At 41.5% G+C, this 21,872-nt stretch overlaps 1 protein-coding gene across 1 annotated transcript in view; it reads right to left on the bottom strand.

Annotated features, from left to right (window-relative positions):
- Window positions 1-21,872, bottom strand: part of LOC127416405 (potassium voltage-gated channel subfamily H member 5-like) — a 159,061-nt gene that overhangs the window by 26,474 nt on the left and 110,715 nt on the right. Inside the window, exons 9-11 of the mRNA XM_051655754.1 lie at window positions 20,133-20,332; window positions 15,400-15,652; window positions 10,872-11,068 (exon numbers count right to left, since the gene is read on the bottom strand). Coding sequence (XP_051511714.1) covers window positions 10,872-11,068; window positions 15,400-15,652; window positions 20,133-20,332 — 650 coding nt within the window. The remainder of the gene's footprint in view (window positions 1-10,871; window positions 11,069-15,399; window positions 15,653-20,132; window positions 20,333-21,872) is intronic.

Raw genomic sequence — 21,872 nt, 5'->3', positions numbered from 1 at the left:
GCCGGACTGGCCAACTTGGGAAATGGGGGCAGCAAGGAACCGTGCCTTGTCGGCCTCTCCCATCTCGACCAGGTTGAGCCAAAGGTGGCGCTCCTGGACCACCAAGGTGGACATGACCCGCCCGAGAGACCGCGCCGTGACCTTCGTCACCCGGAGAGCGAGGTCAGTTGCCGAGCGCAGCTTCTGCATCAATCCCAGGGCGGAACTACCCTCGTGCAGTTCCTTTAACGCCTTGACGGACTTGCAGGAGAGCCATGGCGTGCAGGGCGGAGGCGGCTTGTCCAGTGGCACCGTAGGCCTTGGCCGTCAGAGACGGCGTAAACCTACAGGCCTTGGACAGGAGCTTTGGACGCACACGCCAATTGGCGGCACTCTGCGGGCATAGGTGCCTTTATCCACCAGGGGGATTGCCGAATAGCCCTTGGCCGCCCCACCATCGAGGGTAGTGAGGGCGGGGAAGCTGAAAGATCGGGACCGGGCAGTATATATATATATATATACAGTACTGTGCAAAATTCTTAGGCACATAAGATGTTTCACAAAAGCATTTGTCTCAAGATGGTTATTTATATCTTCAGCTTTAGTGTGTCAATAGGAAAAATACATTTTAGACTCCCAAACATTACTTTTGCAAATAGAAAAGATTAGAATAGAAGAACAGGGAGCCCTGCAACAGATGTCATGGCCCCCACAAAGCCCCCACTGAACATTGTGTCAGTCTGAGATTACAAAGAGTCAGAAGCAATTGAGACAGCTTAAATACAGGTGCATCTCAATAAATTAGAATGTCATGGAAAAGTTCATTTATTTCAGTAATTCAACTCAAATTGTGAAACTCGTGTATTAAATAAATTCAATGCACACAGACTGAAGTAGTTTAAGTCTTTGGTTCTTTTAATTGTGATGATTTTGGCTCACATTTAACAAAAACCCACCAATTCACTATCTCAAAAAATTAGAATACATCATAAGACCAATTAAAAAAAAACATTTTTAGTGAATTGTTGGCCTTCTGGAAAGTATGTTCATTTACTGTATATGTACTCAATACTTGGTAGGGGCTCCTTTTTGCTTTAATTACTGCCTCAATTCGGCATGGCATGGAGGTGATCAGTTTGTGGCACTGCCGAGGTGGTATGGAAGCCCAGGTTTCTTTGACAGTGGCCTTCAGCTCATCTGCATTTTTTGGTCTCTTGTTTCTCATTTTCCTCTTGACAATACCCCATAGATTCTCTATGGGGTTCAGGTCTGGTGAGTTTGCTGGCCAGTCAAGTACACCAACACCATGGTCATTTAACCAACTTTTGGTGCTTTTGGCAGTGTGGGCAGGTGCCAAATCCTGCTGGAAAATGAAATCAGCATCTTTAAAAAGCTGGTCAGCAGAAGGAAGCATGAAGTGCTCCAAAATGTCTTGGTAAACGGGTGCAGTGACTTTGGTTTTCAAAAAACACAATGGACCAACACCAGCAGATCACATTGCACCCCAAATCATCACAGACTGTGGAAACTTAACACTGGACTTCAAGCAACTTGGGCTATGAGCTTCTCCACCCTTCCTCCAGACTCTAGGACCTTGGTTTCCAAATGAAATACAAAACTTGCTCTCATCTGAAAAGAGGACTTTGGACCACTGGGCAACAGTCCAGTTCTTCTTCTCCTTAGCCCAGGTAAGACGCCTCTGACGTTGTCTGTAGTTCAGGAGTGGCTTAACAAGAGGAATACGACAACTGAAGCCAAATTCCTTGACACGTCTGTGTGTGGTGGCTCTTGATGCCTTGACCCCAGCCTCAGTCCATTCCTTGTGAAGTTCACCCAAATTCTTGAATCGATTTTGCTTGACAATCCTCATAAGGCTGCGGTTCTCTCGGTTGGTTGTGCATCTTTTTCTTCCACACTTTTTCCTTCCACTCAACTTTCTGTTAACATGCTTGGATACAGCACTCTGTGAACAGCCAGCTTCTTTGGCAATGAATGTTTGTGGCTTACCCTCCTTATGAAGGGTGTCAATGATTGTCTTCTGGACAACCGTCAGATCAGCAGTCTTCCCCATGACTGTGTAGCCTAGTGAACCAAACTGAGAGACCATTTCGAAGGCTCAGGAAACCTTTGCAGGTGTTTTGAGTTGATTAGCTGATTGGCATGTCACCATATTCTAATTTTTTGAGATAGTGAATTGGTGGGTTTTTGTTAAATGTGAGCCAAAATCATCACAATTAAAAGAACCAAAGACTTAAACTACTTCAGTCTGTGTGCATTGAATTTATTTAATACACGAGTTTCACAATTTGAGTTGAATTACTGAAATAAATGAACTTTTCCACGACATTCTAATTTATTGAGATGCACCTGTATATAGAAGAACTGTGGCGAATTCTCCAAGAAGCTTGGAGTGTATCCTGTATGCCAACAACCAAGAAAAACTGTGTCCAGGTGTACCTAGGAGAATTGGTGCTGTTTTGAAGGCAAAGGTGGTCACACCGAATATTGATTTAGCTTTTTTTTATGTTTACTGGACTTTGTATGACATTAAGTGATAAATGAAAACTATTTATGTCATTATTTTTGAAGACATCCTCACTATGTAACATTTTTCACAAGTACCTAAAACTTTTGCACAGTACTGTATATATATATATATATATATATATATATATATATATATATATATATATATATATATATATATATATATACACCGATCAGCCACAACATTAAAACCACCTGCCTAATATTGTGTAGGTCCCCTTTGTGCCATTCTGAGATGCTATTCTTCTCACCACAATTGTGCAGAGTGGTAATCTGAGTTACCGCAGACTTTGTCAGTTCGAACCAGTCTGGTCATTCTCTGTTGACCTCTCTCATCAACAAGGCATTTCCGTCCACAGAACTGCCACTCACTGGATGATTTTTGTTTTAAGTAGGAAAACATTTTCACTATACACAGAAAAGCACTTTATAGTACACAAAAAAAAACAAATAACCATACATTTTTATGTAGGCTATACTGTATATGGTAATACAAGATAATGTGTTAACGTGACCATTACTACACTCATATTAGCTACAATGGTTAATAGTTTATTGTGTATTATGAATTAGTTTATTAGTTAGAGTAATAATAATGTATTAACAATTTTCATAGTAGCCTAATAAAAGGAACATTAATGACACCTATTAATTTGAATACATATTTAACATCGTGTTACCATACCATGGTTCTTAGTAGTGTACTCTACACCATGCCAGCAAGAAACTTACCCTGATGTACATTTTGTAGTTTATGTGGGACTATAATTACAAGTATTTTTTATTATGAAAAAAAATAAATAAATCTTACACATTTTACATATGTACTGTATATAAATGTAAATAATTTTTAGAGATCGGGTGCATGTGTTTTTCATGGGGATTGGGTCTCTCAAAAATTCACAGTATGCCCAACTTTTCAGACACTACTACACCATTGGTTCAGTGTGAAATTATATGTAAGAGAGTGCTGATAAACTTAAATAAAAGTTATTTTTGTTCCCAAGGGTACTTCACCAATTTTGACGGTCAAGGTCAATATCACCCACCCAGGGGTATCTACAGTATTAAGGGGCGGTCACACTAGGCTTCAAGCACAATTATTTTTTCGGACAAAGAAACAGGACATGATGTCACGTGGGAAAGCTTCTGGTTTTAGAAAATAACACTTCACATGCAAAAAATACAATTATATTACAAATTTTAAAATATACTGTTGTGGCAGTGTGGGTGTGGTCAAGCGTCTCTCCGGAGAGAGAGAAAGCGGTAAGGGCACTTGCACCTCAGCTAGATTATGTCTAAAACCTGTCTCTAATTACAGTGAGCACAGGGAGAGTGGCATAAAAGAGCCACACCGCCAGCAGACGTGGAGAGAGAGACTGGCACAAGGAAGGCCACGGTGCTACAGAAGCTGTTGTGATTATTGTGTTATGAAGTTAAAGTGTTTAAGTAACTATTTGCCTGTGAAGCTGATGTGTTTAAATAACTCTGTGCCTGAGAGACTGTTGAGTTTGTGAAACTGTAAGCATCAATGTGGCCAAATTAAATGCTTACCTGGACCTGGAAACCTCGCTTCCCTTTTCTCCTTTCCACTGAACAGTGTTACACTGGTGCCGAAACCCGGGAAAAATTTCGGTTGAAGATGGATGGAAGTCGCCCCATAGAGTCCTCCCAGTTGGCTGAGATCCTCCAAGCCCTCGCTGGCCTACATCGGAACCACCAGCAAACCCTGCTTGAGCTCCGGCAAGATCAAGATCGCCAGTTTGTGGAGCTCCTACGCACTCAAGCAGAGGACCGGCAGGCAATCCGGAGCCTCCTCAGCCAGGAGGCATCCCCAGCCGTGACCCTGGACACTCACATGCTGTTGCCCCCGCCTGCGCTACAGAAGATGGGGACGGTGGACGACCCTGAGGCATTCCTGTATTTGTTTGAACGCACTGCCGAGATCTGGGGCTGGCCGCTCGGCCAGTGGGCGGCCGACTTATTCCGCTGTTGTCCGGGGAAGCCCAGCTCAAGGCTCAACAACTGCCGGTGACAAACCTCCTGGCTTATGGTGACCTGAAGAAAGCCATCTTGCAACGGGTTGGTCGGAGTCCGGAAGAGAATCGTCAACTCTTCCGGAGCCTGAAGCTGGAGAACTCCGACCGCCCATTTGCCTTCGCCCAACGGCTCTGCGACAACTGCCGAAGATGGCTGCTAGCGGGGGACTGCGGCGTCGACGGGATTATCGACCAGGTGGTACTGGAGCAATTAATACTTCGACTGCCAAAAGGGACGGTGGAGTGGGTCCAGTGCCACCATCCGGCGTTGCTGGAGGAAGCCGTCCGGTTTGCGGAGGACCACATGGCGGCAATCCCGAGGGCAGAAGAGCCCTCCTACTCTCTCTCCCCTCCCCCCTGTGTTTTCCCCTGTCTCATCACCTACCCCTCTCTCCTCTCGTTCTGCTCTCTCCCCAGGGCCCGTTCCTGCCCCACGCAGGCGTGGAGGACTTCAGCCACCGAGACCAGCTCCCCGGGCATGGAAGGCGACACCTCCCCCTACCCCAATGCCCCGCCACTCTCCCTCTCAGGTGGGGGTGCCTGCCGATGCAAGTGCGGGCGTAGCACCTGGGCCAGCCTGCTGGAGGTGCGGGGACCAGGGCCACTTTTGGGATCAGTGCCCTCTGATAGAGCTGGGGACGGTGGTGCGGGTCTCCGACCTCCCGCAGGCTGCCCCCGACTGGGCCAGAGCATACCGGATACCAGTAAGTGTCAAGGGGGTACTCACCAAGCGTTGGTGGACACTGGGTGTAATCAAACCACTATCCACCAATGCTTGGTTCAACCCAAGGCTTTGGGCACAGCTAAAACGGTGAGGGTGAAGTGTGTGCACGGGGATATTCACAAGTATCCTGTGGTGACTCTGATGATTAAATTCCAGGGGAAAAAGCATAGAGTGGAGGCCGCGGTTAGTTCCCGCCTCACCCATCCGCTGATTTTGGGGACGGATTTGGCCTGACTTTAGTGATTTATTGAAGGGAAATTGTGCGGATAGGTCCTGTACTAAATTAGGGAGATGTTCAATGTGCGATGCTCTGGCAGGGGAGGCGGAGCCGGGGCCGTCCTCGACAGCTCCACGTCCTAATGATGAGAGAGGGGGAGAGGCTACAGCCCCTCCCCTTCTCAGGGAATTCCCTGAGGGAGATTTGAGGGACGAAACCCTCAAAATGCCTTCGACCAAGTGAGAGTCATCGATGGTCAAAGACTCCAGCCAGACATCGCCCTTTCATACCCCTATTTTGCAATTTTAAATGAGCGGTTGTATCGAGTAACACAGGTCGCTCAGACTAAAGAAGATACAACACAACTTTTGATACCACGGAGCCAACGGGAAATGGTATTCCAGGCGGCTCATTATAATCCCATGGCGGGTCACTTAGGAGAAAGGAAAACACTGAACCGTCTAATAGCCCACTTCTATTGGCTGGGCGTTGGCGGCTATATCCGCAGGTGGTGTGTGGCATGCCGCGAATGTCAGCTGGTTAACCCACCGGCCACCCCAAAAGCGCCGTTGCGCCCTCTTCCGTTGATCGAGGTCCCCTTTGAAAGAATTAGAATGGACCTCGTTGGGCCATTAGAACGGTCGGCACGCGGACATCGCTTTGTATTGGTCCTAGTGGACTATGCAACATGATATCCGGAAGCAGTGCCTCTTCGCAACATCTCAGCACACAGTGTTGCGGAGGTACTCTTCAAAATAATCTCCCGGGTGGGGATTCTGAAAGAAATCCTCACCGATCAAGGCACAATGTTTATGTCACGGACACTACGCGAGCTCTACCAATTATTGAGCATTAAATTGATTCGCACCAGTGTGTACCATCCTCAAACGGATGGCCTGGTGGAACGATTGAATAAAACCCTAAAAAACATGATTGGTAAGTTCGTGCACGACGATGATAGAAATTGGGATAAATGGCTTGACCCCCCGTTATTCACAGTACGAGAGGTCCCACAAGCCTCCACTGGCTTATTCCCATTTGAGCTGCTGTATGGGCGACGCCCACGCAGTGTGCTTGATGTATTGTGAGAGGCCTGGGAGGAGGGATCTTCAAATAGTAAGAATGAAATTCAATACATTCTTCATCTTAGAGCCAAACTCCACACTTTGGGACAACTAACACAGGAGAATTTGCTCCAAGCTCAAGAACGACAGCGCTGACTGTATGACAGGGGAACTCAGCTAAGGGAATTTGCACCGGAAGATAAAGTCCTTGTATTACTTCCCACATCGAGCTCTAAATTACTCGCCAAGTGGCAAGGGCCCTTTGAGGTCACACGACAAGTGGGAGATCTCGATTATGAGGTTAAACGAACCGATAGAGGGGGTACACGTCAAATATACCACCTCAACCTCCTGAAATTGTGGAGGGAGGCAGTCCCGGTGACATTGGCTATGGTAGTTCCAGAGAAGGCGGAGCTCGGACCCGAGGTGAATTCAAAACATAAACCGTTCACCCCGGTCACTTGCGGAGACCACCTCTCACCGAGTCAACTTACGGAGGTTGCCAGGTTGCAACAGGAATTTGCGGATGTGTTCTCCCCTCTACCAGGTCGTACGAACCTCATTCACCACCACATCGAGACTGAGCCAGGGGTCGTGGTACGTAGCCGCCCCTACCGATTACCCAAACACAAAAAGAAAATCATTCAGGAGGAATTGGATGCAATGCTCGATATGGGGGTAATAGAAGAATCCCACAGCGATTGGTCCAGCCCAGTTGTTCTAGAGCCTAAGAGCGATGGGTCTGTATGGTTCTGTGTGGATTATAGGAAAGTCAACGCGGTGTCTAAATTTGATGCGCATCCAATGCCTCGCGTTGATAAGTTGCTCGATCGGTTGGGCACTGCTCGATTTTATTTGACATTGGATTTGACGAAGAGTTATTGGCAGATCCCCTTAACACCAATTTCCCATGAAAAAACCGCCTTCTCCACACCGTTTGGATTACACCAGTTTGTGACACTTCCGTTTGGTTTGTTTGGGTCCCCGGCTACGTTTCAGCGTCTCATGGACCGAATTCTCAGACCGCATTCAGCTTACGCCACTGCCTATTTAGATGACATCATCATTTACAGCAATGATTGGCAGCGGCACTGCAACATCTGAGGGTGGTTCTGAGATCGCTGCGCCGAGCAGGACTCACAGCAAACCCAAAGAAGTGCGCAATTGGATGGGTGGAGTTACGGTATCTGGGGTTTCACTTGGGCCACGGACAGGTGCGTCCCCAAATTGATAAGACAGCAGCGATTGCGACCTGCCTGAGGCCCAAGACCAAAAATGGGGTAAGACAGTTCCTGGGGCTGGCTGGCTATTATAGAAGGTTCGACCTAACTATTCGGACGTCACCAGCCCGCTGACTGATCTCACAAAAAAGGAAGCTCCAGACCCGGTCCAGTGGACGGAGCAGTGTCAGCAGCGTTCATGCAAGTTAAAGCTGCACTTTGCGGGGGCCCGCTTTTACATTCACCTGATTTCTCTCTCTCTTTTGTTTTATAGACAGATGCTTCAGACAGGGGGCTGGGGGCCATACTCTCGCAGGTGGTGGAGGAGGAGGAGCACCCGGTGCTGTACATTAGCCGTAAGCTCTCGTTGAGGGAAACTAAGTACAGCACCGTGGAAAAGGAGTGTCTCGCCATCAAGTGGGCGGTCCTCACTCTCCGATACTACCTGTTGGGGCGGGCCTTCACTCTCTGTTTGGATCATGCCCCACTCCAATGGCTCCACCGCATGAAAGACACCAACGCACGGATCACCCGTTGGTATCTAGCTCTTCAGCCGTTTAAGTTCAAGGTGGTCCACAGACCGGGAGCGCAGATGGCTGTCACCAACTTCCTTTCCAGAAATTGGGGGGAGTGGTAGGCAGGCCGCATGCCTCCCCGGCCTGAGTCAATGTCAATTTATCCTTTAAATTGATCTACTATTGATCACGCTTCCTCTTGTCATGCAGATTCGCAGTTTAGAGTTTACTAAGTTTGAACTTTGGTACGCAGCGTCGTACGAAATTTCTTCGCATGAGCTTGCATTTCCGGTCTCCCGTGTTCTGATGCGTTTGAATGGGAGTAAATAAATATATCTTTAAAGTACCTCTTTAAGGTATGTGATATATTTTAAAGCTTATATACCACAATAAAATACTTCCCTTAATTTACTGTAGGCAAGAAAAAGAATGACAAACTACTTTAGACTGTTTATTGCACCAAAAGTAACTTGATAGAAAAAGCATTGCCTACATTTCCTACACATAGTCTCCTTGGAATGTAACAAAGTGTACACTAAAAACAATGTGTTTGAGAGTGACTATGCGAGTGTGGTACTGTATGTGCATTCACAGGGGTTATATTGAGATTTTGCTTTAGGAGACCCTAAGATCTGCTAGTGATCCAGGTGCCCCCAACTATCCACAAAGTGTGTGCATGTGTGTGCGTGTGTGTTGAAGTGTTTGCGTGCATTCCTGCTGATTTGACTCATGCTTTATTCAGAGTGTGCTCATCAGGTGTGTTACCCAGTTGACTGAGCACAGTGGGGCAAGTGGGCAGCCTCTATCACTTCACTGGCAAAGAAACCAACACTCTGCCCTTAATACACTTGACACTATTTTCACCTCAACTTGGTCAGTATATTGCTTCCTAGCAATAACCTTTGTGTGGCGTATTCAAATAATACTATTCAAAAAACATATGAGAATCATTGTTATCTAAAAACAGTTTGTACTGTATGTTAAATACTGTATGCACTACATGAGCAATGTGGACACCCCCTTCTAATTAACAGATTTGTTTATGCTCAACAAACATATATGGGTGTGGTGTTTGGGTGTCCACATACTTTTTGCCATATAGTATATAAAGAAAAAAAGAAAATTGCAACATAAGCATTCAAAAAGCTTTGAGTAAGAGCACATGTCGTCTACTAATGAGCTACACAAATCAACCACATGCAAAATGTATGAATACCACCAACTCAAAGTTACTCTGAGACCTTGATGAACCATGAAACTTTACATCAATTAATTTGTGCCCTTAGCAAAGTATCTTCTCATTATGCAGATCTTCCTTTTGCCTTGGCCAGAAGGAAAAATATAATAATATTGTGGCTTCTGTGTCAGTGTTCGTATAGTCCAGTGCATTCCAACTATACATGCTGCTAAACGAAAGATTTATTAGGAATGTGACGAAAAATGGCTTACTCATCCTTACCTATTGTTTACTTGTTAGGACTGTAGAAGGATCTTTTTCTATTGTTATGTAAATCTGAAATTAACACCTCTTTTTAGCATATTGTTTGCCTGTGGCAACAGAGGGAATCTTTGTTTCTAAATATAGTCTTACAATATGCACAGCAATTATGTAACTCTTAATGGCAGTGTATAAAATGCACAGCTGAGGTCTTTTAATTTTGTTGTGAGTGCTGAAGGTTTTTATGAAGCCAGGAGACCCAATGCTTTCCACGGGCAGTCTGTCAGAATGAATAATTTATGTTTTTAGGAATGTGAGGTCAGGTCTGAAAGCCACAACGGAGCTCTGAACCCATACAGCCTGAACACAGTGGGGTTGCACACCGCACGTTCAGGTGAGGTGAAAGTGCACCAGGATGTGTCTGAATCTCTGAGATAAATAATCTGAGTAATACAACAAAAACACATACAGTGGGGTTCATAATTCTAAAGCAATATTTAAAACATTTTATTCCATTAAACCTGTAAATAAACAAAGTGTTGGTATTTTTACAAATTGAAGGGATAGTTCACCCAAAAATGAAAATTCTCTCATCATTTACTCACCCTCATGCCATCCCAGATATGTACTACTTTCTTTCTTCTGCAGAGCACAAACAAAGATTTTTAGAAGAATATCTCAGCTCTGTAGGTCCATACTATGCAAGTGAATGGTGACCAGAACTTTAAAGGTCCAAAAATGACAAAGGCAGCATAAAAGTAATCTGTAAGACTCCAGTGGTTAAATCCATATCTTCTGAAGCAATATGATAAGACCTTTTGAGTTCTGGCCACTATTCACTTGCATTGTATGGACCTACAGAGCTGAGATATTCTAGATTTGTTCTTTGCAGAAGAAAGTAAGTCATACACATCTGGGATGACATGAGGGTAAGTAAATTATGCGCAAATTTTAATTTTGGGGTGAACTATACCAAAAAGTAATGATGTAAAAATTTAAATAGAAGCATTTTCTCAAGTGTGCCAGACTTTTGGACCCTATTGTATAAAAATAAATAAATTTAAAAAAAACACCACCAAAGTCTGTTGGTATTAGAACGTGATGCGGTTCACATATATGAGTACTTACCCGCTTGCGAAGGTTGCAGGTGAGGATGAGGTTGCGAGAGAAAGAGTTGGCAAAAGCCGTGTAAAACTCCAGCACTTTGAGTAAGGCTTCTCTCCTGATCACATGCAGATCACAGTATGTCAGAGCTCTAACGTTAGCACAGGCATGAGCCAGAGTGGTTTCCTTCCAGAACACGTCACCAAACACATCACCTTTACCTGGATGAGATAAGAGGAGTTATAGGCAGAAATGGCATTTCATGGAAATTTAAATGCCTAAATTTGGTCTGTCCAATCAAGCTGCAACTTCTGCTGATCATTTGTTTTAAACTGAAAACCCTTATTTGCCCAATGGAACACAAAAGGTTGTCACTAGCTGTCAAGTTCAGTTGCAGTTTTGCTTAGCTAATTGAAAGAAAATATGATACATTTTGTTTGGAATTTGAATTTGGGTTCACACTAAATGAAAATTGTACCACTATCTATCATAGACACATACAGAACTACTAAACTGCAAGTGTTTTTTTGGTTGGTCATGTCTTATAGTACCTACTGTATGGCACCAATTGAGCCAGGACTGCCACTGGTGTCCACTGAAAACAAATTGGTGCATGACACCCCTGATCGATAGTTCTAGCTATGGCCTTGTACTATACTTCGACATTTTTGGTGATTTTTGTCTGCTCTGAATCTGACTAGGTAAATAACTTGATCTTATGAGTCTGACATAGTATCCAAAGTCATTTTGATACCTAAGAACTCATACAACACACTCATGAGAGAATCTGTACAAAGTGTAAGTACCTAGTGTTCAGGGCCTTTGATGAGGGGCATCATAAATAGCCTAGCAGGTTTACTGTGGTGGGTTCAAGTAAATGCCTTGGGGCTAATTAACTCTGTGCTTGCATCTTATTTCACTTCATAATCATTAAAGCAAAAGAGCATCTGATCTGATTCCCCATTAGAGCAAAAATACTTTAAGCTCCTCTCTACAGTGCCTCATAAGGTCTAATGTGATGTCATGTGCGGTTACACTGTGTCAGTGAAGGGCATGTCAGATATGGCTAACACAATAGACCACAGGATAATGTCCATTCAAAGACTGAGAAAACTCAGAAAGCTCTTACTAAATGTGCCTGTTTGTGCACGTGTTCATCACAACTCTAATAGCTATCCTGTTTTAATTGTTTAGAGTGTAGAGCCCTGCTAAAATGAGCTCTTTATAATGTCAAAGTCATGTAAATGAAAGAAGACAAAATTCCTAAATGGAAATTGTTAAAAAATGTAAACGTGTTGGGTTTTGCATAACTCATGTTATTTCATTCTAAAGTGTTTAAAATGTTGGTTTCTGTAAAAAAATAAAATAAATAAATAAATGGTAATTTGGTGTTTTGAGATAAATCCTAATTGTTAGCCAATGGGAAAGTTTCCTGTGTAACCTCTGAAGTTCAAGTGGCGGGGTTTCAGAGCGCATGGAGGACTCCATGATAATGCACTCAGATTGGGAGAGAGTGCGAAGAGGTGTGTACATGGAAAGTAGGCTAATAGTTGCAAAAATTTCAGCAGAACGGTTTGATTTAAGTGCATACATTAGACAAAATACAAGGGAAAAAAGTCAGTACTCTAACTCAATTGTCATCACAGATTTATTGATGGACATTTAAGAGTGTATTGCCTCATTCAGAGCGAGTGAGATGGCCTGCTTGTGGCAGAAAACAGTTTCTTCGAGGCCTGTTGGATGATCGGCCTGTATGTAACATTTTATCGTGCTTCATCGTCATCGTGCTTCATCGTTATCGTGCTTGATTCTTCGTGGATGGACATCAGAAACATTCAGATCTGTGGTTCTTCTCCCTTTCTCATTGGAGTTTGCAAACTTTGGTGTTTGTTGCTTTACAATCCATGCTTCACCTGGATTTCGTGAGTACAAATAATTTCTGAACAACCATGAGCTCATGACCATGACCAAAAATCATGACCAACAAAAGACTCAAAATTCCCAGCTGGGTGTTTTCATAACTTTTATTTCTTTTGTTCCAAATTGAAGGGTTGAACTGATTGTTGAACTTGAATTCAGTGCTCAAAATATACATGGGATAAAAGAGAGAGATAGGAAAAAAATCCAAGTTCAATAAATATCCCTGATTTCACTCTTGTGTATTTTCTGTGAGAAGAAATTGTTGAATATACATATTTTTGGAGAGGTTATCTAATCTTGAAGTACTTAATTGGGTAATTGCACTGAGTTTCACATTTATAGTCAGCGGGGCAGCGATATGCAGAAAAGGACAGCAACCCCACCCGCTCAACAACTTTTGGGCCGGTTTCTATGTAAAATCCCGGGCCGAATTTTCTTCCCAGTCCACCCCTGGGTGAGAGTGTTACAAGAGCTTTAATTGTTTAGAGCTTGAACTCGTTCCTAATTGTGTAATTTCATTGCCACTAGCATCATACAACGTAATCTCTAAAATAATGAACAGTTTCCAAACAGGTTTTGCAAACACTATATCCACCTCTTCTCCCATTGGTTGTTCAAACAGATAGTCCTGCCCAAAACTCACATCATTGGTTGAGCCAATGTTGCTGTGTCGAGTTGGTCGGGAAGCTCAAACAAACAGAGCAATGTTTTGATAGTCCCACAGAGCCACAGCGTTTACACTTTTTGGGGAAATCATCGTAAAAATGGCTTACTTATAGTTGTCTCTATACATTACGAGGATGTATTTTAACACTGAAAAAAATTACACACTTCGGCTGGGGTAATAACTGTCCCATAGTTGTGAAGAAACTTAGCAATTTAACAATAGCAATTCAGATGCACAAACAATGCCAGGAGGGAGAAAACAGATGAAAATGCATTTTGCATTCCAATAAGACATTTATGAGCTTGGGCTTAATTATCTGTCATAAGAGGGGTCTGCATTTGTGCTTAACAATATACTGTACCTATTTCTATGACAACAAATTTGTAAATTGTTACAGAACTGGCTGCACTGGAGACTGTGAACTATCAGTGCACATCCCTGTGAAGCAAAAGACCCTACAATCAATGGATGGAAAATCGGTCCCCACAGTTCCATTAAAGCAGGATAAGGAGACTGCGTGGACAGAGTAGTGCTGGAAGCAGATTGTGGGCTTTTATGTCACCTCAGAGATTTCTTGAATTTAACGAACAAGCTCAGATCCTGTTTCACAATATTGTTCAGTAAATATGGACATCAGTAGCAAAATAGGCTACATAGGACCCAAGTATATAGATATAATAGGACTTTGCATTTTAGATGGTAAAATACTATCTCCTTATCACAGTTTAATGCACAGACACAACTAAATGTAAGGCATTTGTAGGTCGATTTTCCCAAAAAACTTTCAAAACATTGCTTTGTTTGTTTAGGCATTGAAACCAGCAACATTAGCTCAACCAATGCTGTGAGTTTAGGGTGGGACTATCTGTCATTATTTTTGCAACTCCGTTTGGTGGCGCATAAATTAAAAACTTTAACTTTAACTAACTTCAAGTTTAGCCATAAGCCTGTGTGCTTTTGTGATTTGTGAGATTAAATTGTAAATTGCTTTTACAAAAGCCACCCAATAATCACACAAGAAATCGACATGTTGCTTTCAAATGTTCATGTACCATGAAATCAACCCGTTCTGCCTGACAAGCGCTGCCCCCCATCAGACATCCCCCATCAGAGCAACCTTCCTGGTCCCATGGAAACCAGGAAGTAATCATGCTCACATAAGCAATGGTGAGCGCAATTGGGAGGTTACATTTTCTATCGAAAATTACTTTCTTACTCCATTGACAGTTAGGTTTAGGGTTTGGGTAAGGGTTAATAAAATATGCATTCCTGTTGACTGTATAACATCATTAACAACTAAAACTATAACTCACTTTTGGCGCCATTCTGTGGACATTTAACCCAGAAACTGGAGTTCACATGGGCCTGTATGTTCAACAACATTTCCAGCTTCGGCCACTGGGGGCAGTGGTTCCAATTTCAATAAGCAGTGACCGATTTCAGCAGCAGGCCTTTTGACCTTCAATTGCCAAATTTACAGTGTGATCAGTCTGAAAAACTAATGCTTTTATATTGAAATTGATAAAAAGTCATATCAAAATAGTGATTTAAAAAAAAAATATTTATTACCTTAATTTTGATTAATGTTTGTTTGTGTGTGTGTGTGTGTGTGTGTGTGTACAGGTTTGGGTGGTTTACGAGGAAATATTTTTAGGTTACAAACTGGTAATTACAAGGGTATTATGCAATAAATGTGGTTTATGAGGACATTTCTAGTGTCCCCATAATTCAAATTACTTAAAAAAACATACTAAACGATGTTTTTTTGAAAATGTAAAAATGCAGAAAGTTTTTTGTGTGGGTTAGGTTTAGGGGATAGAATCTATAGTTCGTACAGTATAAAAATCATTATGTCTATGGAGAGTCCTCATAAAGGTAGCCGCACCAACATGTGTGTGTGTGTGTGTGTGTGTGTGTGTGTGTGTGTGTGTGTTTGTCTGTCTTTCTTGGGGTGAGTATGCTTACCTAAAATGGCAGTAACCTCATCATCCTGAATGACTTCCAATGAGCCAGATACCACAAAGCAAAGAGTATCCACGCTCTCCCCTGCGTGGAAGATGAGGTCTCCTGGAGCGCAGTGTGTGGTTTGGAACTCCACCGCCAAAGAGCGCAGACAGCCGTCGCTGGCCAACCGGAAGGCAGGGTGCTCATTGAATACCTGCCGGTTCAGGTGTACACAGATGTCTGCACGCATGTCTTTAGGACAGATGGACAAAACCTACCAAGTAAAGAAAGGAACGAAGCGTTTTTGTGACACATTGAGCCTCATTCACTAACTGTGCATATACATATAATTGTGCGTAAAACGTGTGCAAATGTTTTCATGCAGAAATCATGATTTATCAATAAGTTCACACAAAAAAAAAATTTCTTCTTCTAAATTTAGGATAAAATGTAGGGGGAAATAAGCACATACACAAAATCACAGATTTCTGGTGGCCTTAAAAACATGGAATGTGTTAAGCCAAACTGTTTATATCTACGGAGTGACTACTTGCACAAGGTGTAAATAGCACCTACAACACTGCACAGTGATTTTCACTCCAATAGTCTGGTGGAACAGAACTGAAGACAAACTGCGCTGCAGCACTCTCAGTCTTGCTGCAGTGGCATGGGGTATAACAACCGTGTAGATGTACTATTTCCTGCGGACAACCCGGGTTTGATTCCACCTTTTGTCCCACTTTTTCCCATCCTGTTTCCTCTCACCACTCTTAAAATTTCCTTTAATACTACTTATAATAATAAAAAATTTATATAATGGTTGATCGCAGTGATTTCATCACAGTGAAGGTTGGAGAGTTTAGAGAAAGGTTTAATCTAGGTAAAATTAACCAATAGTTTTACTATTGTAATATTGTAGTCACCATGTTTTTTGGTGGGAGCCACAGTTTTAATGCAATTAACTATTGTGTTACTACAGTAATCTGGTGTTAATATAGTAACCATGTTTAATTTTGTGGTTACTATGATTTTACTACAAAATACCATGGTGATACTGTAGTAAAACCATGGTTAATTTTTGTCAAATAGCCTCTGCCATATATTCTGTATATTAATAGTGAATATGAACCATTGTCTCAAAAGTACATGTTCCAATGACCAATTGTTGAAACTCCTTGTCGCAGTAGCTGAGTGGGTTTTTTTTTGGAATTGGTATTACATATAAGAGAAATTTTAACTACATACACTGTAGTGCAGTATAATATGAGAAAGTGACATGATTGTATTCAGCAGTTTATCTTGACTTATTGCACTTCATTACTTGAGGAAAAGAAAAAAATTCAAATAGAAACTTGTTCAGATGCTAGTGGTGTTTGGAAATGTCAATTTCTCAAAGCACATGAATATTTCATTTGTTTGCTGTCTACAGTGAGAATTAAATTAACACTGAGCTGAAGAAGTACAAGTTATTACAAAAAAAATGATGACTAGTGCTTATAATGTTATTATAATACTATGATTAGTTGACTCTGACAGAACAGGTAATAATTTACTTTTATGCATAAAATAACAAAGGATGAATGGAACTGATTCAGTTTTAATTCAAAGCCAGCTGATCAAACACTGAGTGAAGATTGTTGGTGTTCACTCTGTATTGATTTCAATAGGAACCCAAGTACAGCAGGCCATTAGAGAGCTGAAGTGTCTCTTCTAGCTACAGGACCCCAGTACTGATCTGATGGACAGCAGTCAGGTCTTTCTGGCATCATGACAGCTAAATAAATTAAGATTTCTGACGCAAATAAAAATTCATTTAAAGTACACTGGAAACTAGCATTCATAAAACAGATAGTTCCAATTCACTACTTTCATTCTCAGATTTTCAAGCCATTGTAAAACGACGATAAATTCACACCTGTGCCTGCATGTTGTACTGTATATTAATGCACCATTTGCTATGTTTCTTGGCAGTCGTAAACAGCCTACAGTTAGGATAATGAACTAATTACTTGATGGAACAATTGCTAATTCTGATTATTATTATTAACAAAAGTAACCATTTATTGAATATGGTTTCTTTTATCCTATTGCCATTTTGCTGTTTAATAAAAGCAATAAGCCACTCAGGTTTGTGCTTTACATTGATTTTACCATGGTTAAGGTGGTTTTAGTCACTGTATCTCATGGCCTCGTGTGGATTATTGCTTTATAATCTTACGTGATGTGAATTTTTGCATAACACAAAACCAAATATACCTTTGAGTATACAGTATCTTAGCATATATTCAGTTCAAAAGTAATTTTGTAAAGGTCTAATGTTGTTCACAGTGGTGGAATTCTTGTGTAGTACACCTAAAGTCAAGAGTCTAATAGAGAAATGGCTGAATCCATGACTCAGTATGAAATGACAAGTCACATCATAAAATCTGTGTGTGTGTGTGTGTGTGTGTGTGTGTGTGTGTGTGTGTGTGTGTGTGTGTGTGTGTGTGTGTGTGTTGGGGTTATGGCATTAATATTAAATCAATAAGTGCCCATAAAAATATTGGCATGTGCTGGACGCTTTCACATGCTAATGGTTCCATTAAGGGCAGACGCACAGGCATACAGGGCATTCAGCAGCACAAGAATAAGATCCACTGTTATATACTCCAATAGAACTCAATTAAAACTCAGAAACCAGTTATCAATTTTGCCTAAATCATGTGTTCAGGCATTTGCATTGAAAAGTTTTTGGCTAATCATTCTGGTTAGGCCTATTCTACTTTCTTGAAATGTAAACATTTGCAGAAACAATGAGGTTGTAAACATTACCATTACTTAATGCAATAGTTAACATTATTGAACAATGAACAATCATTTTACAGCATTTAATAAAATTGGTTAATGTTTATTTCTACATATACATATAATAATATATTTTAACATTAAAAGTTGTATATGTTGACATTAGTTAATGCATTATAAACTAACATGGACAATGAACAATTGCATATTTATAAATTAACTTTAAACAATATTACAGTATTAAATGCATGTATAAAATTATTGTTCACTGTTAGTTCATGATATTTAATGCATTAACAAATGTTAACAAATAAAACTTTATCGTAAAACATCAACCAGTTTTCAACTCAACATATTTTATAACTCAAAATTCACAGATTTGCCCATTATGCCCACTCCTATACATCAATATATGGATAAAATTTCTCACCCTGCACTGCTTGAAAATAAGTTATGAGGATCCTTTATACTGTAAGTCTAAATTTGAGCCCAGGGTTGAATAGATCTGCTACATTCCCGGAGGGCTGATGTCTCCTGGAAGATAATGCAATTTTCAATTTTTCTTAGAATGAAAAAAATAAGGTGGTTTTGATGGAGGGACACTTACAGAGTGAAAGAAAAATGACCCTCTTTTCTCCACTTCTCCCCCTGTTTTTAAATTTGGTCGTTTTTCACAGAATGATGGCATTTAAAATAAATTATTATTTTTTAAAATAAAAGCAAAATATGAACTGCTTATATTATTCACTTTTCCACTATAAAGAGTAAAGCGAATGCAATTAAACAACACCTTCCATGATTTAAATTACATCCCTAGCCCCACTGAGCTGAATAAAAAGACTGTGGTTGTCAGCTTACAACTGAAGAACACTGAATGCACAGTTGATTTAGTGTGACGTTGGAAAACGAAAATGCATGTGTCTACCCCAAACAACCATCAATAAGCACGGGTCAAAGCAGTCATGGCTGTCTGAGATTAAAACGATTAAAGCTGGCATTGAAACAGCAAAGTCTCAATAATTGTCTCTAGTTTCTGTAAATAAATATTTCTGTAAATTTCTGTAGAACACGAGTACACTCAGCTCTTTCCACAAGCTATGTCTACACCCTCTTGTTCTTTTTTTTTTTTTATGTTTGGAGTCCCGGAGGTCACGGCGCGGACTCTCGGGCAGACGATGTCCACATTAGTGGTCCAGGAGTGCCACCTTTGGCACAACCTGGTCGAGATGTTTGAGGCCGACAGGACATGATTCCTTGCTGCCCCCATCTGCCAGGCTGGCGTATTCGGCGACACCGTCAAGGACTTTGCCCAGCAGTTCTCGACAGTGGAGCAGTAGACGGAGGCTATCCGGCATATCCTGCCCCAGCGCGGCTCAAGATCCCGCACACCGTCTACTCATCGCCAAGGGCATCCCCCTGCGGTGACTGCACCGGCTCCACCGCAGCCCGCCCCTTCGGCCCGGCCCCAGCATGGAGCCCACCGCAGGAAGCAGATGCCACCCGTCTTGTGGCCGCCCAGAACCCGTGAAAGGCTTCAAAGCGCCCTTGAGACGGGCGACCCAGGAACGACGAAACCCGCTGCTTTGGAGCTGGTAAGCAGACCTCTCCATCTTTTTGTTACCTTTGCATTTAATTGCAAACACTCCCACCCACACCCATTTGCACTTTGCACTAGCATGAAAATTGCACTTAGAATTAGCACTCTCACGAAAATTGGATAAGACGTTGCGCACGGACGTTGCGCATAGTGCTGTGCTTTGCACACTTACAAAAATAGAGCCCAATGTCTTTATCAAAGAGGTGATTGTTTGTTTTTTACTGAAAGGTGGAACTTTCATTCTTACAGCTGCCATATTTAGTGTTACGATTTCTCTCATTCATATGTATATGACCAGCCTTATCCAATAATGTCCCAAAAAGAACATGAGGGTTAAGTGCATAAGAAAGAGGTGCAGAAACAGTTCACCCACCTTCTCTGTGTCTATGCCTTTGGTCATGGCCCACGTAGACACAATGTAGTCCATAACTCTTTCGCTCAGTCCTTTAGGCACCTGGTAGAGCTTCAGGAAGTCTCTCACGTTGTTCAGCATCTCGTGGTAACGGTTGGTGTTGGTGTACATCTGCTGAAAGATGGTGGTCACGTTTCCAAAGATGGTGGCGTAGAGAAGAGCTGCAAATGAGAGAGAGGGGAGAATGTAAACTACAGGGGCATGAAAAATCAAAGGCTAGACTGATGAAAGAATGTCTGGAAGAGATATGGTGGAAGTGAATTGCTGGCAGAGGAGAGTTTCATATGGATGCTGTGGGTGAAATAGAGATCAGATGAAATTTTGACTTTCTCTGTTTACTTCTCAGTGGAATAGCTTAATGTACCATTTAGTTACATTATTTAACTGCAGAACTGTTAACAATATGATGCTGACTGAACAGTCTTGCTACAATATTATGGAGAATACATAGCCTATACACCATGTCTCCAAAATGTATTTGAACACTCAAGCCACACTTAAAATGAATTAGATAACAAAATATCAAAGTGTCATTTATTTAAAAGAAAGTCAGCATGGGCAAATTTTTCAAGCAATTCTCACAAAAAGAAGTTTGTTAAGTTTATAAAGTTATAAAACAGTAGATATTTTGCTCAAATTATCATACCAAGTGACATCTGCAAACAAATTATGCTAGAGCTTTTCTCAAAACAATATGTAAGTACTTTTTCAGTATAAAGGAAATCTTTCCATCTGCAGTCTACATGGTGCAATCATGATTTGAAGCTGGGGCACATTTTCTCATGCTTGACGCTTGTGCAGAGCACTCTGTCCATGAACATGCGCTGTACGTGCACTCTTTATAGTAAAAAAAGGAGTTACATTTTGGTCTGTTTCTCACCCAAAACCGATCGTATTTCTTCAGAATGCATTGATTTAACCACTAGAATCTTATGGATTACCTTTATGTTGCCTTTATTTTGAGCTTGGAAGTGTTGGACCTCAGTGACTTGCATTGTATGGATATGAACACATCACATCCATCAAAATATGTTTGTCTGTGTTCCCCAGAAGAAAGTCATATGAGTCTGAAATGGTATACGGGTGAGTGAATGATAACAGAATGATTATTTTTGGGTGAACTATACCTTTAAGTGTGACTAAAGTGTCCAAAATACTTTTTAGAGCCACGGTACAATATATGGCTGAAGTCACACCTCTTCCACGAGAATTTAACCATAACCATAAACACTGGCACTTCCTATAAATAGACTTCATAATAAAAAAAGAAAAAAAAAGAAAAAAAAAAGAAAAAAAAAAGCATTTTCTGCATTTGGACATTTGCACTACTCCAGCTTACTCCTGAAACTCAGCATTGCAGTACTGTGAATATCATTGGTTCCTGTATCATATCCTTATTTGTAAGTGGCTTTGGATAAAAGCATCTGCTAAAAATGTCAATGTAATGGCAAAATGTTTATTCTAATTAAGAAACTAAATTAAATCAAGGGGAATTGTCAAACTTTATGTTCTCATCTGCTCATAAAATCAGCTCAATTTCAAATAATGTTTATATTTGTTTCTATTCAAAGAATAAATCTGTTCTAAGCATCAGCCAGCTATGCAGCTTTTTAGTCTGCCAAATACTGTATATATTTACCAGCAGACATTGGCAATATCCCCCCTAATCCTATCCCAATTTACACCCGAGCGTTTCCATGG

The sequence above is a fragment of the Myxocyprinus asiaticus genome, chromosome 25 (genome assembly GCF_019703515.2).
Source record: "Myxocyprinus asiaticus isolate MX2 ecotype Aquarium Trade chromosome 25, UBuf_Myxa_2, whole genome shotgun sequence".
Taxonomy (NCBI): Eukaryota; Metazoa; Chordata; class Actinopteri; order Cypriniformes; family Catostomidae; genus Myxocyprinus; species Myxocyprinus asiaticus.
This window is presented reverse-complemented; position numbering and strand designations above follow the sequence as displayed.